Source organism: Crocuta crocuta, unplaced genomic scaffold (assembly GCF_008692635.1).
Source record: "Crocuta crocuta isolate KB4526 unplaced genomic scaffold, BGI_CrCroc_1.0 scaffold62, whole genome shotgun sequence".
NCBI lineage: Eukaryota > Metazoa > Chordata > Mammalia > Carnivora > Hyaenidae > Crocuta > Crocuta crocuta.
Window position 1 is genome coordinate 9,432,051 of NW_027529173.1, and position 20,990 is coordinate 9,453,040.

General features: G+C 33.6%; 1 protein-coding gene across 1 annotated transcript in view; it reads left to right on the top strand.

Annotated features, from left to right (window-relative positions):
* Positions 1-20,990, top strand: part of VWDE (von Willebrand factor D and EGF domains) — a 73,094-nt gene that overhangs the window by 2,019 nt on the left and 50,085 nt on the right. The window contains 3 exon segments of the mRNA XM_077757626.1: positions 7,077-7,261; positions 9,958-10,189; positions 19,356-19,421. Of these exon segments, the coding sequence (XP_077613752.1) occupies positions 7,077-7,261; positions 9,958-10,189; positions 19,356-19,421 (483 nt within the window).

A 20,990-nucleotide genomic window follows, 5' to 3' on the forward strand; every position in this document is an offset into this window, starting at 1 on the left:
AGAGAGAGAAGAGAGAGCGAGAGAGAGAGAGTGAGTTGGGGAGGGGCAGAGAGAGAGAGAGAGAGACTCCCAAGCAGGCTCCACATCATCAGCATGGAGCCCGACTAGGGATGCTCAAACTCTAGAACTGTGAGATTATGACCTGAGCCAAAATCAAGAGCTGGACGCTTTACTGACTGAGCCACCCAGGCTTATCCATAATACTACTGTGAACATCCTGGTACAAGCTTTTGTATGAACATGTTTTCATTTCTCTTAGGCATAGATATACCTAGAAGTGGAATTACTGGATTCTGGAGTAATTCTGTTTAACCTTTTGAGGAACAGCTAGTTCCAAAGTGGCTGCACGTTTTATACTCCCATAGAAGTCTTATGAGGGTTCTAATTCATCCATCTCCTTGTCGACATTGAGATTTTGATTTTAGCCATCCTATTTGTATGAAGTGTCATTTCTTTGTGCTTTGATATGTGTTTTCATGGTGGCTAATGATGGCAAGCATTTTTTCATGTGTTTATTGGATACTTGTATATCTTCTTTGAAGAAACATTACTCAGATGCTTTGCCAGTGAGTTGCATGAGTTATTTATGTATTATAGATACAGTTCTCTTACCAGATATGCGATTTGCAATGTTTTCCCCATTCTCTGCATTGTCTTTCCACCTTCTTGATAATGTCTTTTGAAGCACAGAAGTTCTTAATTTTAATGAAATCCAATTTATCTATATTTTTTCTGTTGCTTATGCTTTGTTGTCATTCTTGGAATCTATTGCCAAATCTAAAGTCACGGAGATTTACCCCAATGTTTTTTAAAGACTTTTATAAGTACATCTCTTGTATTTTTGGTCTTTGATAATACATTTTGAGTTCATTTTTATATATGGTACAACATGAGGGTCCAAGTTTATTCTTTTGCATATGAATATCCAATTTTCCCAGAGCCATTTGTTGAAAAAACTGTTCTTTCCCATTAAATGATCTTAGCACCCATGCTAAAAATGTGTTGAAAACCATAGATAGATACATGGATTTATTTCTGGACTCTCAATATTATTCATTGATCTATGCTTATTCTTATGTCAGTGCTATGCTATTTAGATTGCTGATGCTTTGTAGTAAATTATAAAATAGGAAAATATGATTCCTCCTGTTTTGTTTTTCTTTTTTTAAGACAAGTTTAGCTATTCTGGGTCTCTTGAAATTCTGTATGAATTTCAAATTAGTTTGCCCATTTCTGCAAAGGAGTCACTTGGTATTCTGATAGGGATTTGATGGACCTTCTTGCTAATTTGGGGCAATTGCAGTCTTAACAACATTACATCTTCTGATCTAGGAATGTGGATGTATTTCCATTTACATAGATCTCTAATTCCTTTCAACAATGTTTTGTGATATTTAGAGCATAAGTTTGTACTGTTTTGTTGAATTTATCCCTAACTAATTTGTTCTTTTGAAGCTATGTAAGTGAAAGGTTTTAAAGGTTATTTATTTATTTTAAGAGAACAAGAACATGCATCCATGTGACCAGGGAATGGGCAGATAGAGAGGGAGAGAGAGAATCCCAAGCCGGCTGCACTCTCAATGCAGAGCTCAAAGTAGTGCTCAATATGGGAATCAATCTCATGAACCGTGAGATCATGACCTGGGCCAAAATCAAGAGTCAGATGCATAACTGACTGAACCACCTAGGTGCCCCAAAATCATTTTTAAAATTTCATATTCACTCTTTTCTTTGCACATATTTAGGATTATAATTAAATTTTGTATCCTGAAATATTTCTAAATGTGTTCATTGTAATTTTTGTGTGTGTGGATTTCTTAGGAATTTTTACATAAAAGATCATGTCATCTGTGAATAGAGATAGTTTTGCTTCTTTTCCAATCTGATAACATTTACTTATTTATTTTCCTAATTGTCATAGGTAGAACCTGAAGTGCCATATTGAATAGAAGCAGTGAGAGCAGGCATTCTTAACCTTCTTGAGAAAGTATCCAGTCTTTCTTCAATATAATGTAAGCTGTAGNCACACACACACACACACACACACAGGGTGTTAGATTTTTCTCCAGTGAGTTTTTCTAGATATTGAAAAGCATTTGTGGATTTTTATTTTTTTATTCTATCAATATGGTATATTATGTTGATTAATTTTTAGGTAAATTAACCTTGCACAGTTGGTTGAAATTCTACTTTTCATGGTTTATAATTCTTTGTTTAATTTCTGGGTTCATGTTGCTAATATTTTGCTGAGGACACTTGCATCCATATTCAAAAGATACATTGGTCTGCAGTCTTCTTTTCTTTGGATATCTTTTCTCTGGTTTTGGTGTCAGTAATACTGGGCTCATAGAATGAGTCTGGAAGTGTTCCATCCTTTTAATTTTTTGTTTAAATTTATTTATTTTAAACAGAGAGAGTGAGCAAAGGAGAGAGGCAGATGGAGGGAGAGAGGGAAAGAGGAAGACAGAGAGAAAGGGAAAGAGGGAGGGAGTGGGGAGGGAGAGAGAGAGAGAGTATCCTAAAACAGGCTCTACACTCAGCGTGGAGCAGGATTCGGGGCTTGATCCCACAACACTGGGATCTTGACCTGAGCCAAAATCAAGAGTTGGATGCTCAACTGACTGAGCCCCCCAGGTGCCCCTAGGGTTCCATCCTTATATATTATTTGGGAGTGTTTGTAAAGAAATGGTATTATTCCTTAAACATTTGATAGAATGCAGCATTGATGCCATCTAAATCTGATCTTTTCTTTACGCATGTGTTGTGTTGTATTTTTTTTAACTCAGTATTTGTACGTGATATAAATCTATTTGAATTGTTTATTTCTACTTGAGTCAATTTTGTTGTTTGTCTTTTTAGGAATTTTCCAGTCTCATCTAAGTGATCCAATTTATTGACGTATAATATAATAATATTCCTTAATAAGTTCTGTAGTGGTGTCTCCTATTTTATTTCAGATTCTGGCAGCTGAGTCTTTTTGTTCTCAGTTTAGTTAGAGACAAGCCAATTGTGTTGATTTTTTTTTTTCAGAGGGCTAGCTTTTGATTTCATTGATTTTCCCCATTGTTTTTCTATTCTCAATTTCATTAATTTCCTCTCTATCTTAAAAATTTCCTTCCTTCTGCTTCCTTTAGATGTAGTATGCTCTTCTTTTTCCGTTGTCTTAAGGTACGAGGTTAGTTTATTACATTGTGATCTTATTCTTATCTAATATAAGGATATATGTCTATAGATTTCCATCTAAGTACTACTTTGACAGCATCTCATGAATTTTGGTATACTGTTTCTGTTTTAATCTTCTCAATGTATTTTCTCATTTCCCTCTCAATTTCTTTTTTGACTCATCAATATCTGGGTTGTTTAGTTTCCACATATTTGTAAGCTAATTAAACTTATTTTCACTGTCAATTTATAATTTAATTCCATTGTGGTCAGAGAACATACTTTGCATGACTTCTAATTTTTTTTTTGTAATTTATTGAGGTTTATCTTGTGGTCTGGTGTATTGTCTATCCAGGACAGTGTTCCATATGCACTTCAGAAGAACTTATATTTGCTGGTTTTGGCAGGTGTGTCAAAATGTCTTTTAGGTCATTTGATGAGTTGGTTTATAGTATTGCTCTAGCTCTATTTCTTTGTTGATCTTCTGTATTTTTGTATTCATATTGAAAGTGGAATATTGAAGTCCCCAACTACTACTGTTAAGTATGTATCTTTTCCTTCTGTTTCTATCAGGTTTTACTTGGTATATTTTCATGTTCTCTTATTAGGGGTGTGTGTGTGTGTGTGTGTGTTTGAATATCTTCCCCATGGATTGAACCTTTCATCACTACAAAATGCCCTTCCTTATCTCTGGTAACATTTTTAAAGACTTTTTTGGTCTGATATTAATATAGCCAATCTAGTTTTCTTGTGGTTGCTGTTTACATGATATTTACCATACTTTTGCTTTCAATCTATTTGTATTCTTTATAAGAAGTGTTCAGTTTTTCTGTTGACATACAAAGAAGGGCAAAGTAAAGGAATTTATCAAAATAGACACTTTCTATTTGACCTTGCTTTTCAGCCTTTTGTGTTGTTGCAGAACTCATAGTCATATTTGGAATATCAAAAGCTTTAGGGAAGCTAGAAAATTTTCAAAAATTCATCAATATTTCAAATTCCCATAGGGCAATATACCAAAGGTTTTATAATTATAAAATCAAATATTATGAAATCCCTGTTTTCAGGCTTTATGCCTGTTTATCTCTTAAAAATACAGTGATTTATCTAGTTTCTTAACATATTTGTTTGTCTACTACTTATGTATCTTAAAGAATCCTAGCCATTGTGCTAAACTAGAAAACAATCTACTACAGATTATGTTTTATCTACAAATAAAACTAGGAAACTCTTTTATACTGTATCATTATGTATCTATTCTTTATAATGACATAGTCTCAACACATTCTCCTATCTTACTTGAAATCCAGGTACTGCAGATCCTATTTTATGCTGTCTCACTTATTTGAATCATATGGGAATTCAAATAAATGGGTATGTCAATTTAGGTGAATATTTTATATGTACTTTTTTTATGAGGAAAAAGTTATATTTGAAGTTTGCTAGAAAGCTTAACATATCATTCATATCATGGGTTTGTAGAGCTATTAGTATTTGAGGAGCTGAGTCCCCAAATTTCCAAATGGGAGCCATAACTATCCTCGTAATTCTCATTTAGTTAGTTGTGCACTGCATTCTGAAGTTAAAGCTGTCATAAGATTTTTTAAGAGTGTGGCTTGTTCATTATTAATAAGATTTTAAAATTTTCTGCAGAGACCTGGAACATTTTTAAAAAGTAGATTTTTTTATGTGGAAACTAATTTGACAATAAACTATTAAAAAAAATAAAAAAAAGTGAAAAAAAATAAAAAGTAGATTTTTAGAAAAAAATGAAATGAGTAATACAAAAATATGAATTATTATTAATTATATTATTTAAGAATTTTCCCCTAAAATAAATATTAAGTAAAAATAAATAAATGTTTAACAATTTCTGTGTAAATATTTTATAGTTCCTTAGTATTGCTGATGTTACACTGTGATTGGTACTACATTTATTACATCTTTAGCTTTGGACTAGAAAACAGTTATTCAAAGTGTAAAATCAGAGGAAATGTGAGAGCTACAGAAGCACTTAGAAAGAAGAAATGCTGCACAGAATAAAGATGGACTTAGTGACTTTTTCCCAAGATAAAATTCTACTGCAGGAAAGAGAACAGAGAAAACATTTCAATAATTCATGCAAACCTCACTAGGAATCTTTCTTTAAAGATTTTCTTAGTTTCTAACCAGGTACAGTGTTCTAGTATTGATAGGATCTGAGAGTTGTTTCAAAATTAGATGAACTGATAGCACATCCCCTGAGTTCCATCCATACACGTTTTATGAAATATTTATCCAGTGTTGACAGATTGAGATCATTAAAGTCAATAGAGCTTTTTGGATTACATTTTTCTTGGGAAATTTAAAACTGGTGGAGCAAGAGGTAAAATGAAGAGGAAACTTCTGTGCTCATTCCTATATGTTTTTACTCTAAAAAATTTTTTGAGAACACTACATTTTGGGGGCTCCTGGGTGGCTCAGTTGGTTGAGCATCGACTTCGGCTCAAGTCATGATCTCACGGTTCATGGGTTCGAGCCCTGCATCGGATTCTGTGCTGACAGCCAGCTCAGAGCCTGGAGCCTGTTTTAGATTCTGTATCTCCCTCTCTCTCTGACCCTCCCCTGCTCACACTGTCTCTCTCTCTCTCAGAAATAAATAAAATATTTAAAAAAAGAACAATTATATTGTTGTTTGTAAATATTGCAATTAAACTATAATTAAAAATTGTAATAAAATGTTATAAGCTACCGTTATGATACAGGCTTGCAAATTATTATTTCTAGTTTATATTCTTATTAATTTAAGTTCAGAAATTGATTTTGATTGAGAAACACTTCTGTAACCTAAATTATGTATATATGTTTGAGGTACATTTGTACCTCAAAATTTGTCCCACTATGAGGTACTTTAGTAATGATTGGATTTTTCTTTTCTGTTTCAATTTCATAGATATTATCTTTATTATAGTGCTTTCCTTCAATGTATGTAATAGCTAATATTTGGAGATTTTCTTCCTACTGTGTCAACAAGAAGGTCTGATATCCAAATAAGGACAGTTTTCTCTGCTCCTTATCATTTGAGAGTACAGGAATCGCGAACAAGAGTTATATTTCTAGGATAACTGTTCTTACTACCTCTGATTCTCTCTTCTTGATGGAAAGAGGAGTGTGATGTTCTGCCTCTGAGGGTTGGACAGAAGTATCTCCCAGGCCAAGTGCTATTGAGAAGATGGCTACCCAAAAAAACTACAGAATTCTTCTTTTTCTTCAGGGTGTTTTCCTGTTTCTTCTTCAAAACTGTACCCCTGCATCCCATTTCTCTTCCTGTGTTTGGTAATAAAAAGAGATTTAAATACTTTATCTGTAAAAAAAGAAAAGCTTGAAAACTCTATATTCTTTCCTGTACTGAAAAATGCAGGAAGTTTCAGTAGGAGGACATTTTGCAAAAATTAAATGGGCATTAAAAGCTTAATTTACTTTGTTGCCTTCCAGGACTTGGTAGAGATGGGTCTTGGGGGGTATAAAGCTACTGCGGAGGAAAGCAGGTCATGGAGGATCAATAATGGCATTCAAACCTGGAAGGCCATCCTCAAGAGGAGGCTTGTAGGGGCTGTGATTTCAGATGATAAGAATAAAAAAATAAAACCTACATCAGCAGTGATCAGCAATACTGCCTGTCCAAATTAAATGAAAATAAAATTCTTGAAGCTTAAGTACCTCAAAAATACATTCTATGGTTTGCTGACTGAATTATTGCATTTATGGAAAATGCAAGTCATCTTTGACTTACTAAGAGACCCTGACATTTCAGATGGTCCTTATGTGCAGTTCTAGGTTATTTGTTTAATTTGGGGAAAAAATCAATTTTAATTGAAGACTAACCTATATTAATGAAGAAAAGACATACATAAGACACTATTTTTCCCTCCTAGTTCAGGAGTGCTCTCCTGGGGGACACCAGTTTCTTCAGAGCCCTTACCGAAGTGTACATTTTGACTCATTGCACCTCCAGCATTCTCCCTTTCAAGACCTGATATGTGATCATTCCCTCTCTCCTGGATGGTATCGGTTTCTCATCTTTGACAAACCTGCTGAGATGCCAACCAAATGTGTTGAGGTATTTCAACTCACTTTAAGAACTACATGTGCTTTTTCTTATATATGTTTTCACGAGGATTGAATCTTGTTACAACCAGTTTATTTCTCACTCTGAAATACTATTTTGCATCAAGATTGGGTTGACCCAAAGGGGTATCTCTATGTTCCTTGTTTTCATAATAGTAATAGTAATGATTAATGTTATACTCATGCAGTCCACCAAGGGTTTTTACCTACAATATCTTATGTAGTTTTTACTAGTCTACAGTATAATCTGTTGTCATTATTTCCATCATATAGCACAGGAAACAGATTCTTAGGTGAAACACTCCTACTAGACTTACCCAGCTAGCCAGTCAGACACCCAACTTTTGATCACAGGCCACCAGTCTCCAGGGCTCACGTACTGAACCACAAGTAACCTGCAGACAGTAAAATACTGTGTATTCTAAGTGATTCATTTCTTGTTAGTCTTAAATAGAAGGTTCATTCCTCTTATTGTTACCCATGTTTTGTGAATTATGCAGAAACAAGAATTATTTTCTCTTTTAAACATGTAATGTAAAATAACTTGGTAAAGATATCCATATTTTAACAATATTTAATTTTAAATGGTGACATTGTGCCTATTTTATTTTTTCTTTTCTGTTTCTCTGCTTGTCAACTTTGTGGCATTTTGTTTGCAATAAACTAAAGAAAAATCAGAATTTAAAAGTAAAATTTGAGGAAATTACAGAAAATTCACTACATCTTTAAATATTTTTGTTCTTTTTCTTTGGCTGAACTAACTATAATTGAATCTAGAACCTGACACAAATGTAAAAACAAGCTGATTTCACTGGATCTGTGCCGCCATGAAGAAGTGTTCTCTACCCTCATTCTTTCATTTCCTACTTGAACCAAGACTTTACAGCATCTAACTGGAGAATAAATCTTTTTTTCTTAACTCTACAGAATAATACACGTTTGTGTAAATAAGTGTCTATTTATAATGTTTAAAGTAACTCATGTGCACTATAGAAAACTTAGAAAATAAAAGACGTTTAATAGAATAACATTCATTCATCAACCAAGGACACAGTCATACCACCATTAACAGTTTGCTCTCATTCCCTCTTTTCATATTGTTCTTTAAGGTTTATGCTACATGTTCAATTGCACAACACGCTTTCTTTTCAGGTACTGTTCAAACATTAGCATTTTCCTATGATGTTGAAAATTCTTTAAAATTAATTTTGAACATAATATTCTATCATATTTTTACTTAAACCATTGCCATATGTGGTTTAAACTGCATATTTAAAACGTTGCCACATTCAGACATTTGCTATAATAAGTAATTCTGCAATTAGCAAATGTGCATATAAATTACTATTATATTTAATGTATTTAGTAAGATTATAAGTAAAATTAGTGAAGGTTAATTTCTTTTTGATACATATAATCATTTTTAAAAATATAATGCTAACTTTTCATTTAAGTAGCAGTAGATAAAAATACCTTTTCTAATAAAGTTTATTTTATTTGAGAGAGAGAGAAAGAGAGAGATTGAGAGAGAAGGAGACTGCAGGGGAGGAGTAGAGAGAACGGAAGAGAAACCCAAGCAGGCTCAGTGCTATCAGTGTGAAGCCCAACACGGGGCTCAATTTGATGAACCACAAGATCATTAATTGAGATGAAACCAAGAGTCAAATGCTTAATCTACTGAGCCATCCGAGTGCCCTTATGATCTTAGTTTTTAAGTGGGATAGTATTATATCATTAAAATAAAATAAGAAGTATAATAATATGACAATATAATCCTATTAACAAATATTTTTTTTCCTTATTTAATTCTTATTGGTCTTACAATTTAAAAATTATTATTTAAACACACCTATCAGTCTTTTCCTTTATGATTTCCTTTGCTTTTAAGCACAGAAATAATAATATCGAGCATTATAATCTGGCTAACAATTACTGAGTAATTTCTATGTAGATATTATGTTGTGTACATAATTATGTTTATAGCTCACCATAGTGCAGTGAGGTACATTCTACTATCCATCTAGAATAAAAAGAAAGGATGTTGAGTGTCTTACCCAACATTATGCATTTAGTAAGTACCTAGGTCCTTCCCAACTCATGTATAGTTTTTTCATATTTTTCCTGGGTTAGTTTTCTATTTAATTCCATTTTCCATCTGGAAATGATTTTGATAATTGGCTTCAAGTGAGGCTTCAACTTTGTTCTTTTTCCAAATCACCAACCAATTGTTTCACTACCAAATTTTGAACAATCCTTTACTTCTCCCCTCATTTTTGATGCCTCTTGAACCATGCGTTAACTTCTTACATGTACCATATCCAGTAATTTTAAAGAAATGTCTAAGGTGAGTTTATCTTTTTGCTCTGTATTAAGATGACTTCAGATTTGCCTATCTTATCTTAGAAATGAATTGCTATGGTAGTATCATATCTGATACTGAATTTCTCTTGTTTATAATATAAAAGTAACAGAATAAATTTAAATCAAATAAGGTTATATTAATTATGAGCAATTTACCTTAAATTTAATATTCCATAAAGTTACTTTTATAACCGGAATAAGTTATTATATTTTTAAATGATAATTTAATATTTTAAAGGTGGTTTAGAAAAAAAATGCAAAGATGATTTATCTATCACATGTGAAAATAATCTGGATTCTCAAATTTTGTTTTCTCTATTGCAAAAGATGAATCACTGTGGAACACAGGCCCCCATCTGGCTGTCCCTGAGAGATTCAGAGACCTTGCCTTCACCTGGAGAGATCAAGCAACTGACAGCTTGTGCCACATGGCAATTTTTGTTTAATGCTACAAAAGACTGCTGTCTTTTTCAAATCCCAGTGTCTGTAAGAAACTGTGGAAAATTTTTTGTGTACTTACTACAGCCCACTCAAGGATGTATGGGATATTGTGCAGAAGGTAAGCAAACATGAGTAATATCCATGAACTGCTAGTCACAGAACTGTATGTGTTGAGGTTTGTGTCATTGTCTGGATAGGTTGTGTTGAGATAATACAAATCTGACTAAAAATCTTGATCTGCTACTATTGCTAGAGTGAAGCTAAATTTCTGTTTTAAATGGGCCAAATCTGTTTAGGATTCTTCACCAAGATCTTAAGATCCTCAAAAATATTTGCTTATGTGAAAGTATCAAAGCAGATTTCTTGCCATTCCTCCCATTGAACATAGGGATGGAGTTTGTTAAAACTTCTTTGGTTTCCTCATGCCCTTTCACCGGTTTTAATTAAAGGATGAGGATAGTGAGTAAAAGATGTCATAGATTCTGGATCTAGAGTGTTCTCTTGTCCAGCAAGAGAACGGACACAGGATTGAAATGTGACAGAGGCTTATGTGCGGGAAAGACAAGAGCCCCAAGTAAGGGTCCTTGTTCCATTTTTTATTAGGATCAGAAGGCTTACCAGAGTGATGAATGTGCACAAAGAGGCAATGAAACTGTTAACATTAACTCAGAGGTGTGAGGGAAAGGGGGTTTTGAAGATATGCATGTCAAAGGTTTGGGCCAATACAAAACAAAGTCCTGGTGCTGGGCAGATGGTTGTTTAAGGCAGGCCTGAGTCTGTATATCTGAGCTAACCTAGGGGATAAGATAGACCAAGCATGCTACTGCAGGGTCAACAAGTCACCTTTCTTTTACTACTTAACTCCTCTCAGGGCAACTTCATGCAGCTGCAGTCTGTAGGCCTGTTTACCCATTTACTTTTTTTGGTCCTTCCTTCCTGTGAAAGCAGCTTTCTGCTTTGTACTAAATTGGTGGGTGCTTCCACCCTAAATACCTAATTTTGTTTACCAAATCTTGGATTTTTTCATCCTGAGATTTTGTATTCCTTATCTTTGTCTTATACTGGGGCCCTTTGCCCTGTTTACCTCGTCTTGTTTACATAATCTTGGATGCTTTCATCCTATGGCTTTCTATTTCTTTATGATTTGTTAACCCATTAGTGCAAGCTCAGGGCATTTCTAAGCTTATTCCCCACAAAAAGATATCATGAAAATGTGTTTTATATCATTTCATCTTTCATTCATTAATACTGACTGGATGTTTATCCTGTGCCAGGAGTTTAGGCCTTAGAGTTATGGTAATGAACAAGACAAATGAGATATCTTCCCTCATGGAACGCACATTCTAGTGGAGTGCCTCAGACAACATATAAAAATAAACTGGATGTGACCCAAAGAATAGAATATCCATGAGTCCCTACTATATCAAGACATGATTAGAGAAGTAAATTGATGGAAGAAAGGAGACAAACTTTTCTTAAAGAATAATTGCAAATATTTGTAGCTAGTATCCCACCTAGAAGATGGAGCCTATTCCTTTCATTTTGACTGTGGGCAGTACTTAGTGATTTATTACCAAATAATAGTGTATAGAAAGGAAAATATATTGATTTTTTATCATGGAGACACTTAATAGACACTGTATTAACCAAGTGATCAAGATTAATATCATGAGTGATAATGTATGTTGTTATCAGTTACCTGCTGATAACATGCAGTAAGATGTACTTCTCCTTTGTGGTACTTGTCCCTAAAATCCATAACCCCACTATATTCATGAGAAAATTCACATAAATCCAAAGTGAGAAACATTATACAAAATACCTGAAAAATACTCTTTAAAAGTATCAACATCATTATTGAGTGAAGAAACTGTCACAGATTAGAAAAGTTTAGGGAAACATGATGAATAATGCAATATGATGATATCCCGAATTGAATACCAGAACAGAAAAAATGTTAGTGGAAACTGGTAAAATCCAAATAGAGTTACCAGTTTATTTAAGAATAGGGTCCTAACTGGGGTGCCTGGGTGGCTCAGTTGCTTAATAATCCAACTCTTGATTTCAGCTCAGGTCATGATCTCACAGTTTGTGAGTTCAAGCCCCTCACTGGACTTTGTGCTGACAGCACGGAATTTGCTTACGATTCCCTCTCCCCCTCTCTCTCTACCCACTCCACCAAAAAATAAATAAATAAAATAAACTTTAAAAAAGAATATAGTCCTGTGCTCGCTTTGGCAGCACATATAGTGGAAAAAAAAAAAGAACAGAGTCCTGAGATCAGTTTTACTTTTAACAAATGTATCATGTGTGAATATTAGTGGAAAGGGTATTATTACAGGAAAAGCTTCATATTATTTTTGCAATTTTTATGTGCACTTAAAATTACTTTTAAATAAAATGTTTATCACAAACTGAAAATAAAACAAAAAATAAAATTACTTTTGGAGGAAGAATGTGTTATAAATTAGAGAATACTGGTCAGTGCAATAGTGATTGGCACAAGGATACTATCTGACACAGAGTCCCTGAAGAAGATCTCTCTGAACAGTTGATAAACTTGAGCTGAGCTCTGAATGAGACTGAACCTGCCTTGAAAACATATGGGGAAAGAGCATTCTTTATTAGGTAAAAACAACAACAAATGCCAGTGTCCTTAGATAGGTATGAAGATGGCTGTTCACTCAACTGAAGGAGGAAAAACATGGCAGGAAGACGGAATGGATGAGACTTCAGAGATGAGATCAGAGAAGAAGGAAGGGGACAGAATCTGTAGGGTATGTTGGCCATGGTAAGAACTTAGATTTAGTCATAACTGCAGTATAAAGCTTTATGGCATTTAAAGTAGGTGAATATGATCTACAGATTGTATTTAAAAAACTCTAAGAGGCTGTGGAAAGACAATGGTGGCTCACAGTTTCGAGAAGGAGGAAATGGTTTAGACTAGTGACAAAGTCACTCAATAACCTCTTTCAGGTTATTGAGTTGCGATGTCTTTTGGAGTCAGAGCTCATGCACTGGATATGGGAGAAGATGGAAAGAAAGAAATCAAGGACAAGGCTTAGGTTTTTTGCTTGAGCAATTGAAATAGGAAAGCAATACATCAGTTGGGGAAAGAGAGGAATGAAGAGTTCTGTTTTGGTCTGTTATCTAAGAGAGAACATGAGATATGCAGATATAAAATGCACATCAGATTCATGAACCTGCCACTGACCATGTTGTTGACTAAGGATGTTGGAGAATAGGGTGCTTGTGGGTAGTTCATATAATATACCATCATGGAGCTCACAATAGATAATTGAACTTATTGAGGTTTTCTTTTTGTTTCTTTTTCTTTGTACTCAATTATGACTATGAACTCCGTGAAGACAATGTATCCTTTTATCAGGGTCTTATGACCTCATGTTTGGAACAAAATAAGGACACAACAAATGTACACTTATTAGAAGTGTTTACTAGAACTAGTGACCCAACCCCTCAGATACAAGGAGCTCAAAATAGAATGAAGCTACATAATGGTGATTTTTTTACTTAGACTACTTAGATAAGAATGAAGCTGATAATTGAGGGATTTATTCTTGGTTGGGGATGGAAGTTTTGTGTTGATATATGACCAAATTATGGGAGGAAATTAACCTCCCTCTACTATGTTATCTGGGCTCCTCTATATGTAGGAGACTGAAAATGCTAGGAGATATTGTTGTGGATTAGTGCTCTTAAACTAGGCAAACACTTGATTCAACAAACATGACAATTGTATTAGTAACACTTACAAATATTTTCATCTTGAGGCTGTGTTAGATTGTCCAAATGAAAACACACACACACACAAACAATAGATATGGCAAAACAATGGCAAAAAATATACATGGAACCACAAATTGTAATGAATGGTGTGAATGAGATTAAAAGTTGCTGTAGGGGTGCCTGGGAGTCTCAGTCAGTTGAGTGTCCAACTCTTGGTCTTGACTCAGGTCATGATCCCAAGGTCATGGGATAGAGACCTACAGGCTCTGTGCTGAGTATGGAGCCTGCTTGGGGTTCCCCCCCCCTTATTGCCCCTCTCCCCCACTCACATTCTCCCTCTCTAAAATAAAAATTTTAAAAAAAAGTTGCTGTAAATGAGAACACCAGAGGTGGAGAAAGGGTGAAATTTATAATGAGGTGCCACCTGAGAAAGCCTCTTCTAAGAACAGGGTGTTTACATGAGAGTTTGAGGGTAAACAGTCCTGGGTCAGATAAAGAGTGTGGGGAAGAACATCCCAGACAGCAACAAAAGCATGTAAAAGGCCTTAAGGCAGTGAGTGTGGTGTTGATCCCAAGAATGAAAGCAGCACAGAGATGTTGGTTTGCAAAGAGTGAGGGAGAGCATTACAAGACATGGGTTGGAAAGGCAACAGGGCCTGCTAATTAGGGAACTCTTCATTTTATTCTCTGTGCTTTGAGAAGTCTTAGGAGAATTATCCTGAGAGCTTTAGCCAAGAAATCTTCACATTTATTACACAGCTGTTGGCCAGTAAACTAAACCTGGCTGAAAGCACTATGTTCAGTAAGGAAAGACAGCATCTGCTCAGTTAATAGAGTTAACGTTGTTCATTGAGGAAAGAATCCAGAGAGATGCATCTTGAGTGGCCAAGATGAGAGATTTGAAAAATGTCTTTTTAGTATTTTTCATTATTCTTGTCATCAAAATAGTTAATTTTTACAAAATTTCAAATAATATTACTAAGTATTTGTGGAAAATCGTGTAGGTGTTTCAATGGGAAAAAACCAACAACATATCTATGTTATTTTAAGAAATATTGGTTACTATTAAAAATGAAAACAACTTTTACACCACAGAATACCATAAAATAAAAGCAATCACTTTGAAAAAATATTGTTTACATTGAATTTAAAAACTCAACACATATAATTTGCATTTTTATGACATGCCCTTAAAACTTAAAAAAATATTTCCTATTAATGTCATTTCCACCCATTTAATTTCTCGTTTGAATATTTAAAATTATTTCTCTTATTCTTCATATTCAAGTCCTCCTACTGGTTTAAAGTAAAGAGAATTTCTGGGAGAAGATTATTATCTTTTACTCTTTGTATTAAGTTATTAATCAGGTATACACATGAATTATCCTCTCTGACTTGCCAATAAGAGCTTACCTTGAAATACTATTTCAGACTTGATTTACACTTCCTGGATAGCAAACAGAAATGAGTCACATAATCCACGTAAGTGTCTCTTTCTCTTCTTATCAAGAATCTGAAGCAGATGTTCCCTGCTGATGGTGACTTGGCCATTTACAATGTCAGGCTGAGGTATCTGTGAGTCTCTAAGCTTTTCCTTCACAGTGACGAGATGAAGGTCCAGCCTAATAGCCCTTCATGTGCTTTTTAGACAGGATAAAAGGGGAAGCCCAAAGGATAAAAATAGAGTTTGTGCTAACTGGAACTTACCTCCCTTTAAAGAGCTTATTTGGAAGTCTTATCACTACTGCTTCATAAGAATTCTTTGGCTTATCTCTGTCTTCGGAGGCAGTCCGTGATACCTACTTTTTTACTTGGACATATTTCTGTCACCAACTAACATACTATTTGATAGGCAACAATCAATCAGACATATTTAGCTTAAAAATCGTCAAAGAAACAGGGGTGCTTAGGTGGCTCAGTTGGTTAAGCATCCAACTTGGCTCAGTTCATCCTCTCACAGTTTGTGAGTTCTCACAACCCTGTGTTTGGCTCTGTGCTGACAGCTCAGAACCTGGATCGTACTTCAGATTGTGCATCTCTCTCTCTCTCTCTCTCTCTGTGCCTCCCCCCACTAATACGCTCTCTCTCTGTCTCAAAAATAAACATTAAAAAATTTTTCTAAATCATAAAAACAGCAAAAATTAAAGAAAAATGTTTCCACTTTAATAATATATTCTCATGACTATTTTGTTTTTTATAACTTATGTATAATTTTCACACAATTTATTTAAAATTTCTATAAGGCAAATAAGAAAGAAATGTTAATTCAAGATTATACTTATAATCAATGCCATTCAAGCAAAAAGATTTATATGTGTTATTTACTGAGAAGAATTCATTGGAAATTTTTTTCACATTTTCTATATTTCTACTTAGCAAGGTGGTTAGATCTTTATGCTATACATGAAGAAGCATTATATCAATTGGAAGTGGGCTATGAGAAATTGAGGACATACACTGTATACCCTACAGCATTCACTAAAATATGTGTGTGTATCTAATAGCCAATAAAATAGAGAAGATGCACAAAATACACATTTTTTAAATATGCAGAAACAGGTGAAAAGTGCCAAAAGGACAAATAAGAAAGAGCAATATGATAGATTTAAACTTTAGAATATCAATAATTATATTAAACATATGTCATCTAAACACCCCAATTGAAAGAAATTTTCAGATTGGATAATAAAAGCAACACCCAACTATATAGGCTGTCCAGAGAAGCCCATTTTAAATATAAAGAAAAATGTTGTTATGTATATGGGGAAAGAAAAAGATAGACTTAGGTACCACAAATCACAAGAAATCTAGAGTGGCATTATACATATTAGACGAAGTAAATTATTGAGCAAAGAATGTCACCTAGAAGAACAATGGTCACTTCCTAAAGATAAAAGGATCAACTGAACAACAGGATAAAACAGTTCTAAATACTTATGCACTTAATAGCGGAATTCAAAATACAGGAAGCAAAGCTTACAGATCTTTAAGAAGAAATAGACAAATTTCTGGTTCATAGTGAAGATTAACACCCATCAGTGAATAATTGAGTGCATAGAAACAAAAACAAAAAAATGGAGGAGACTGGAAAGACTCCATCAACCAATTTGATCTAAATGACATTTAGAGAAGATTCCACAAATGATAGAACAACCCATATTCTTTACAAGTGCACTGGAAATATATACCAAGATAAATTACATGCTAAGCCTTTAAGTAAGAAATTATAAGAAAAAGTTTGATGTTAGTAAAAAGAAAAACACACTAAATATACTGTGAAAACAAGAAAGTTTACAAATAAAACCTCAATTTATATGTTAAGAAACTAGAAATAGCACAAATGAGACCAAAGTAAGCAGAATGGAAATAATGATCAGAGTGAAAATCAATGGAATAATACACAAAATGAAAAAAGTAAAAAAAGGAAAGACAGAAATTTCCAATATCGGCAGTAAGAGAGGTGATAAAATAAAATAAATATTAAGAATTAAAAGTTATTAAAAGAATAAAGAATTATTATGTTTAACCGACTGAGCCACCCAGGCATCCCTCAATAAAGAATTATTATGAATAACTGCTAATACATTTGACAACTTAAGTAGACATATTTCTTGAAATACACAGATGCTAAAACTCACTCAAAAGAAAAAAAGATAATTTCAATGACCCTATATTTGTTAAACAAATTGTATTTCTGGTTAAAATCCATCCTACAGAGAAAACAAAAAAAGACAAAACAAAACAAACATAAAAGAACGCTGGCCAAGATGGCTTGGGAATTCTTACAAATAATAAAGGAGTAAATAATACAAATTTTACACAACTTTTCCAGAAAAATGAGTAGTAGGGACCAAAAATTTTCTGTAGAGCCAATATTATTCTCAAACTAAAAGCAGACACAGATGTTACAAGAAAACTATATCCCTCATGCATATAAATGCAGATGATATGATCATCTATTTAGAAAATCCAGTGCAATGTACAAAATAGCTACCAGAACTAGTAAGAAGTAATACTGAAAGAAAATAAGATCAACATATAAAAATCATTTGTATTTCTTTATATACACACTAGCAGGAATTTTATCTAAAAATACCAATTACAGTAACAAGTATATGAAATGCTTAGCAAAAAATATGGAGAAAAATGTAAAGACCTATAAAGTAAAAGCAGTAAAACTTTGCTGAGAGAAACTGGAAACCTTAAAATACTGGAGAAATAAACCATGTTTATAGAACAAATTTCCAAAGTTAAGAAATCAGTTCTCAAAATAATGTATAGCTCTAAAACAGTCCTAATCCATATCTCAGCAAGCTTCATTTTTGTGGAGATTGACAAGTTTCCTAAAATTTATATGGAAATACATAATACCTACAATACCCAAAACTATTGGGTTGATAAGGGAAAGATTTGGGCAATTTATAGACTTAGTATAAAGTTACAGTCATCTATGAAGATAGATCAGTGGAAAAGAATAGAGTCCAGAAATAAATCAACATACATATAATTAACTGATTTTCAACACTGAACATAGTCAATTCTTTAGAAAAAGGACCGTAGTTTGAACAAATTGTATATCAATATACAAATTTTAAAAATGAGCTCTGGTCAAAATGCAAATAAAAATATAACTCAGTGAATCATTAGAATGACTTGCAAATAACAGAAAACAGTTGAAATAATGTTTAAAAATCATGACCTCTAAGGATTTTGGATATGTAATCGAATCTGAGGAAGAGTCAAATAGGAAGGCCTTAGAAGGTATGAGCTTTAGAGCCGCTCCAGTGAAGTTAGCAATAGGAGTCTATAGACATTCGTATGGAATTTCATCATTGACTTGACTCAGCCTTCAACGCCTTATCTCTCAGTTTGAATTCTGAACTCTTCTAAGAAGCAATCTGATGGACCTATCTTTGAGTAGTTACCCTTTTTCTAATGAACTGATGACAGCTGTCAACTCATGTCTGTTACTCTGAACATGATTATAGGGGAGACAAGTTCCACAGAAGTGGTTCAAACAAATTGTTGTATTAATTTATAGAAATCATAGGGACACCTGAGTGGTCAGTCGGGTAAGTGTCTGACTTTGGCTCAGGTCATGGTCTTGCGATTCATAAGTTCAGGCCCTGTGATGGGCTCTGTGCTGACAGCTCAGAGTCTAGAACCTGCTTTGGGTTCTGTGACTCCCTCTCTCTCTTCTCTTCCCCAGATCATGCTCTGTTTCTCTCTCAAAAATAAAGAAACATAAAAAAAGTTTTTTTTAAATTATGGAAATTGTAGTTTCATTACTTGATAATGTAGACTAAAATTTAGAAAACAAGATATGAAAGCTGTAGTTGTTTTAAAGTATGATTCCAAATTAACTCCACTTGATCTCATCCTGAAAAGGGAAAAAATTGTTATAAATGAAAATGAGAACAAGTAAGTCTTAATCTGTATTAAAAGATACTTCTCCAAAGAATTGTTTCAGATATTTATGTATGCATTTATATCTTTATGCCCAATTGAATAAATATACAAACCTTAACCTTTTGCAGCTATTTCTGATGCAAAATTACACCCATGTGACCCTGATGAAATTGAAATTAGTGGTGACTGTGTTCGTAAGTATCACATTTTATTTTTTTAACAATTTATAAACTAACAATTTCAAAGTTTTTTTGTTTATTCATTTCTCTTGAGAAAGACAGAGAGCAAGCACAAGCAAGGGGAGGGGCAGAGAGAAAGAGGGAAACAGAGAATTCCAAGCAAGCTCTGTGTTGTCAGCATGGAACTTGATGCAGGCCTTAGTCTCACAAACTGTGACACCATGACCTGAGCCAAAATCAAGAGTTGGACTCTTAACCAACTGAGCCACCCAGGTGCCCCCATTTCAATAGGATTTTATGTTCTGTAACTTACTTTAGATGTTAATTATGCTATTTGACATCGTCTCAGTCTAGTGACTATCAAGAATAAAAATCACTTTATCATTCCTTTAAGGAATAGTCCTGCAATTAGCAGATTTACAGAGTTGGGCATTGTCCATACCTTACAGACATGTGTGTATGTTGGTAGAAATTTTTATGAGAAAATATTTGGCAGTGTATCTCAACAATATTAAAACTGTACATATATTTGTTCTCAATAATTCCATTTTCAAATCAGAATACAGAAATATTTAAAGAAGCATGTAAGTATGATGTTTAAAACAGCATTTTTCTAATAATATGAAAAACTAAATTGCAAATATACAATAACTGCTGATGATTAAATATTTTTGACGTGCCCATGATGATAAAATATTCTATAAACAATATTAAATTCAGGAATACATTCTTTGATATTAGTAAATATTAATGGTATAGTATAGCTTAGAAATCAAATTATGTTGCACAATCTCATTTTTATTTTCTGAAAATGATTGCATTTATACCAAATTACTCTTGAAAGATAAACACCAAAAATGTTAATGGTACTCACAATTTTTCTACTCCTTCCAATCTGTATTTCTTTCATTTTCTAACTTAAAATTTTAAAAGTTGTTTCCAAACTAAAAAAACCCTATGCCAATATTTCTTAAAATAAATCACTCTAAATAGATCTTCTGATAAATTTATGATATCTACTTAAAGGATGAGAAAACATTAAAATTATTATTGAAACCTTAGCCTTTTTGTGGGACCTTTTGATCAAGTATATTGATGATGATGTGAGGATATAATAAATGAATACAGCAATGTTGACATATATTAACTAAGGTGTTTGAAAGATGAAAGAAACCATAATGACATGAAACAAATCAGGATAGGGACCATGGGTGGCTCAGTCGGTTGAGTGTCCAACTTCAGCTCAGGTCATGATCTCATGGTACATAGGTTTGAGCCCCGCATCAGGCTCTGTGGTGACAGCTCAGAGCCTGGAGCCTGTTTCAGATTCTGTCTCCCTCTTTCTCTCTGTCCATCCTCTGCTCATGCTCAGTCTCTCTCTCAAAAATAGATAAATGTTAAAAAATTTTTTCAATAAAAAAATAAAACAAATCAGGATAGATGATATAATATTTAGATGCCAGTTCTAAAAATTAATATGTTTTGGCTTTGAAAACTACTTTTATAATAATGCTCAAAATAAGAGGTGCCTGGGTGGCTCATTCAGTTAAGTATCTGATTCTTGATTTTGGCTCAGGTCATAAT